This window comes from Arachis ipaensis, chromosome B02, assembly GCF_000816755.2.
Source record: "Arachis ipaensis cultivar K30076 chromosome B02, Araip1.1, whole genome shotgun sequence".
In the NCBI taxonomy this organism is placed as follows: Eukaryota; Viridiplantae; Streptophyta; class Magnoliopsida; order Fabales; family Fabaceae; genus Arachis; species Arachis ipaensis.
The window spans coordinates 74077701-74083909 of record NC_029786.2 but is presented as its reverse complement, the minus strand read 5'-3'; the positions used below and the strand labels follow the sequence as shown (position 1 = coordinate 74083909).

The window sequence follows — 6209 nt, the reverse complement described above, 5'->3', positions numbered from 1 at the left end:
ATAATAACCAACAAAATGACACACATTTGCAAAAGTCTCCGACAACGGCGCTAAATATTTGATGTGGGTTAGATGTCGGTTTAGAATTTTCCCAAATTAAAAGCTCGAATTTGTTATGAGTATAGTTCCAAATCGGCAAACAACCCAAATCAAAGTTTGATAAGATTGTCACAAATCAAAACAAATAACCGGAAGCATTAATCATGGGTCATTCTTCCTTGGACTTGCAATTGAATGCACATCATTGGTTATGAAATCAGAAATTTTCAAACACAATTGCTGAAATTAAAGAAACTAGAAATTTAAGGCGTAAATAACTATTAAATTGCAAGAAACTAGGGTTAAGAAGCAAGTAGATAACTGACGAACAGATTCCTTGCTAGTAAAGAAATTCACAAAATAAACTCTCGTTGTAAGTATAGTTTCTAAACCAACAGAGAATCCTTTCGTACAAAAACTTATTTGTCACTAAAGCAAACCCAATAAAAATGTAAATCGAAGTATTTGAACCTCGGGTCGTCTCTCAAGGAATTGCAGGGAGGTGAAGTTATTATTGGTTATGGAAGATTATCTTTTTGGGGTTTTGAATAATGAACAAGAAAAGTAAATTGCAAGAATTAAAGTAATAACTAATAAAGCTCTTAGCAAGGTATGAGAACTGGAAATCCTATCCTAGTTATCCTTATCAATTGTGATGAGAATTGTTTATTACTCCCACTTAGTTAACCCATACTAAATAAAGGAAAGTCAAGTGGACTAATCAATCTGATTTCTCAAGTCCTAGTCGACTCCTATAGAAAGACTAGCTTTAGAGGTATCCAAAACAACCAACAAATTCCAATTGTCAATCAACAAAGGAGTTTGATAACTCAAGTGTCACCAATTACTCAACCAAAGTCAAAAGGAGAGAAATCTAAATTAAATTGAAAGCATCAATAACATAAATTGAAGAAAGCAATTATAAATCTGAAATACCTCAAATTGCATTAAATAAAGAAATCAATTCTAACATGGAGTTCATAAACCAAATTGGGAAAATAAACAAACTAAAGTAATAGAATAAATAAAAGTAGAAGAGAAACATAAATTAAAGGAACATTGAACCTGGAATGGAGAAGAAGTAAACCTAACCTAAGAGAAATCCTAAATCCTAAAACCTAAGAGAGAGGAGAGAGCCCCTCTCTCTAGAAACTACATCTAAAACCTAATTGTGAATAATAATTGAATGTTGTGTTGATGAATGAATTGATTCTCCCACTTTGTAGTCTCTAATCTGTATTTTTTGGGCCAAAAGCTGGGTCAAAAATAGCCCAGAAATTGCCCCCAGCAATTTCTGATACGTCCAGCACGCGGCAAAGTCACGCGTACGCGTCGTCCACGCATACGTGTGGATTGAATTTTCTCCAGGTCACGCGTGCGCGTCGCCTAACAGCATGGAAACTATGGCAAATTATATATCGTTTCGAAGCCTCGGATGTTAGCTTTCCAACACAACTAGAAGCGCCTCATTTGGACCTCTGTAGCTCAAGTTATAGTCGATTTAGTACGAAGAGGTCAGGTTGGACAGCTTTAGCAATTCCTTCAATTTCTTGTATTCCTTCCACTTTTGCATACTTCCTTCCCATCCTCTAAGCCATTCCTACCTTATAAATTCTGAAATCACTTAACATACATATCAAAGCATCGAATGGTAATAAGAGAGGATTAAAATTAGCAATTTAAAGGCCCAGGAAACATGTTTTCAATCATAGCACAAGATTAGGAAGGAAAATATAAAACCATGTAATTAGTATGAATAAGTGTGCAAAGACTTGATAAAAGCCACTCAATTGAGCACAAGATAAACCATAAAATAGTGGTTTATCAATAACTAACTAAGCAAGCATGAATAAAGAGCAATAATTAAACTAACAATTATACCAAAAGATAATTAAATTAAGTTAGAAAAGATTGAAGAATTTAACTAGTGCAGAAGTGAAATTCAAATGTTAAAAGAGGTTTTGGTTAGGGATTAAGAGTTAAGGTTCCTATCCTTGTCATAAATCACAACTATATAAAGTATTTTATCAAATACTTAGTAAGCATGAAAGTAAAGCATGGTAAATTGCAAAAACTAATAAAAACTATAACTAAATAATGCAAACAATTAATACTAACAACTCAAACAACCATATAGAAAACTCAAAACATCAAATTTATTAATAAAAAATCAAGAATTCACAAGTTCATAAACTAACAAAATAACTTCAACTATAAAAAAAAAAAAATCTAAATAAAGTATAATGTAAAGGACAAGAAAATTAAAAGCAACTTACAATTAAAACAAGCTAGAATATAAAACTAAGGCATAAACTAATTAAAACCTAGGAAAACCTAGAAAGAAGTTAGAGTTTCTCCCTCTAGAAAAACTATGAACAAAACCTAAACCAAAAAATGCAAAAATGTGATTATGAGAGAATGTGTGTGTGTTACTCCCCTTTCATGCTCCAATAGTGTAGCTTCATACATGACTAGATTGAGTCCAAGTTGGGCTCAAAATTGCGAGCCATGTACTCTTTTAAGTGAGACACGTGTTGCCACTGATGTGTATGCACGAGAGGTGCGTACGCGCAAATCTGGAATGATGCGGACGCACGACCCATCCGTATGCATGACTTTGGAGAATTCACAATCTTCAATTTTTCATGAATCCTCCACTTTTACATGCTTTTCCTTCATCCTTCCAGGCCATTCTTGCCTTCTAAACCTCTAATCACTCAAACAAACATATCAAGGTATCGAATGGGAGAAAAGTGAATTAAATTTGACAATTTCAAGCATAAAAATCATGTTTTTAATAATTAGGCTCAATTAAGAGAAGATTCACAAAGGCATGCAATTTCCATGAATAAGTGCAAGTTAAATTGATAAATTTCATTCAATTCAAGTCAAAATTTATCATTAAATATGGATTTATCACGAGCCAAGCCCGCTAGCATATCGTTAGGCCAGACAGGGCAGGCATGAGTTTCAGGATCATTGGAATAGGCAGGGCGGAGCAGGCTAGCCTATCTAGAGGTGGGCTTTTGGTAGAGCAGGGAGAACTAGCCCGTTTACCACCTGTATCTGTGTAATTTGTTGCTATCATTACTAGTTTATATACGGATATTGTTGGTTCTTTTATTCTTTCAAAGGGGAATGGTATTTTTTATTCGAGTAAAGTTCCAAAGTGGTTTCTGAGATTAGCGTTGTACACTAAAATCGTCTTTGAGATTCAAATTACACGAATTACGTCCCTAAGATTAACAAATTTAGTTCCTGAAATTGAATGTCATGCACTAAATTAGTCCCTTCACCAATTTTCTCATCTTTTTTTTTTATAAATTTAAAATTCTCAATTTCTTTAAATGCACTAATTTCAATAATTTCATATATATAACAAAATTTATTAATATAATTAAATTATTAGAAAAAAATTATAAAATTAAAATAAAAAAATTAAAAATATTTATAAAAGTACTTGTATTTAAATATGTAAAGAAATAGAATTAAAATTAGTACATTTAAAGATATTAAGAATTTTTAATTTATAAAAAAATGAACAAAATATAGATGCAGAAAATAATTTGGTGTACGATATTTAATTTTAATGACCAAAATTTTAGAGATTAAAATGAGTCATTTAATGGCTAGTCTAAAGTCAGAGACTAATTTGGTGTACCTACAATGACGACATGAAAATAACACGTGGGTGAATAAGTATTGTGACACGTAGACAAATAATATTGTACATGTCGTATTATCGTCCACACTAGCATGTCACGTGTCACTAACTACTCTCATCGCATACCATGGCACTTATCCAAAGCACGATGAGACACTTTATTTATGGTCTATGTCATCAAACTATATCAGTATGTTGTTAACAGAAACTTGGTTAAAGACTAACGTAATATCTTTTTGTCAATTTCAAAGACATAATTGGTTAATGACGATTTTAATGCACGATATCCAATTTTAAAAATCACTTTGAGATTTTAATCTTTGTTATTCACATCGGGTAAAACATTTATTAAAAAAAATGTTAGAACTCTTCCCATTATTTTTAAATTTTTTTCTTAATTATTTTTAAAAAGATTGTCTATGCCTCGTTGTTGAAAGGGCTTTAATATCTTTTATCATGTGATATTATCATCTCGATATATCACGTATTATTAGCTGTTTTATTAGTATTTTATTATACATGGTCAAATTATATTTTAACACATAGTATTGATTATGTATGTCATCATGTTATATCATTACATCGTTAAAAAAAAAAAAAACTAGTATAAATTATAAATATAAATTTTGAAAATTAAATTAAATAAATTAAAATTTTAAAAATTAACATCTAAATATAATTTTAGAAAGGATCCCGCTAGGGAGACAATGGACTATTTGTACAATGTGTACAATGGATTATTGAGTTACAAAATGAACATCTTCTATACTATCTAGAATAACTATCCGAATACTAGCGATAATAAACATCTTCCCAAAAGCTTAAAGTGATTTTGAGATTCACCAAGACTCGAACTCTTGATCTTTCGGATCTAGCGCTCTAATACCATGCATGATACTACTCATCCCAAAAGCTTCAACTAATAGAAAAATGTAACACTAATGATTATATCTCTAATACTCTCTAATCTTCCATTGTACACATTGTATAAATATTCCATTGGCTCCCCATACTTTTCCTTTTTATCTAGGTGTGAAAAATTCCTTGCATTATTAAACTTACGCCTCTCATTTTCCAGCAGTCTGCCACTAGCTCAAACTTTTAAAAAAAAAAGTAAATAAAAAACTAACTAAAAAAATTTAAAAAAAAAAAAAAACGATAGACAAAATTACCACGAAGACACACGGCTCACGCAGAGAGAGTTAAAAAAAGTTTTCAAATATACCCGCGAAATTTCAAACGCAGAGAGAGGGGGCACAAGACGGAAAAAGCTTCCGAAACCAACAATGTCATCGTCGTTCCCCAGCTCCCATGAACGATCGGTTGCATCTGCTCTTCTTCTGCTTCAAACCACTTCTCCGACTCTTTCCTTCTCCACTCCAAAGTAACCGTCACAAGCTCACTGTTGATCTTCATCATCCGTCGACGTTTTCATCTTCGCTCTGTTTTTTTGCTCTGCAGGTCAAGCTCTGATTCCAAATATTCGGTTCCAGAAGGAAGCAGAAGCAGAAGCAAGAGCTTTAGAGATCGCTCGGTTTCGTGTGCTTCCGATAGGATTTTAGCTTCGGCTTCTTCGGTCACAAACGACAATGGCGTTTCCTCCGGAGAAGAGGAAGAGGAGAAGCCGATCAAACCGCGTTGCGTTTCCTTCCTCTCAGCCACCGCTCGTTACCATCAGATGAAGTTTAAGGTTGATTTACGTGTTATTCTCGTCAATTTTCTCTTTCAGATTTTGCTCTGTTTCGTTTTCTGTTCGGATCCGTTTTCCTTTTGGAATCAAGTTGCAGAACAAACAGTTCTGATCAATTGCTTTCGTTTTCCTCGATTGATTCCTGTTTTAGAATTCCGTTTCGTTTTGTTTTTGGTGAATCAAGAAGCGAAAGAAGTGCAGGTCAATTGCTTTCGTTTTACTTTGTTTGATGAACTTTTGGTTCAGTTCAAGTTTATGCGAAACCGATGAGGAAATTTAAGAATGCATGAAAGGCTTTGAGGAAAATTTGATCTCGGTTCTCTTTGATTGGATTTCTTCAGTGTTCATTTTAAAAATCAGTGAAGTTCGATGTGAACGGAGCAAGGAAGAAACCTTTGAATTTTCAGATATTTATCTTTACGTGTTTGATTTTGATATAGCAACAATTTCTAATTTGGCTGAACTGAGGAATTCTTGAATCCTGAATTGTAAAAGATTGTGAGGAAGATCCGATCGAAGGTCATTTGGACAGCATCATGCTCCGGCCACCGGAAACCAAAAGCCATTACGGCTTCGGAAGTATCCTCCGGTTCTCTCTCTGGTGACGCCTCGTCGAGTTTGTCCAGCAGCTCGAGCGCACGAAGCTTGCGCTACGCTAACAGAGTCAGAAGCAAAAGTGTGAGGGTCGCTGCGATTAGACACGAGGAGGAGCCGCCGCCGCCGCAGCAGCAGCAGCTGAAGCGCGAGAAGAACGCCCGGGGTTCGCCGCACCTTCGCCGGCGAGGGGAAGCAATATTGAAGCTTCTCACTGTCGGC

At 34.2% G+C, this 6209-nt stretch overlaps 1 protein-coding gene across 1 annotated transcript in view; it reads left to right on the top strand.

Annotated features, from left to right (window-relative positions):
• The window catches only part of LOC110269244, a 1957-nt gene continuing 443 nt past the window's right edge, over window positions 4696–6209 (top strand). The window contains exons 1-3 of the mRNA XM_021116946.1: window positions 4696–5087; window positions 5165–5633; window positions 5889–6207. Coding sequence (XP_020972605.1) covers window positions 4990–5087; window positions 5165–5633; window positions 5889–6207 — 886 coding nt within the window. The 5' untranslated portion in view covers window positions 4696–4989. The remainder of the gene's footprint in view (window positions 5088–5164; window positions 5634–5888; window positions 6208–6209) is intronic.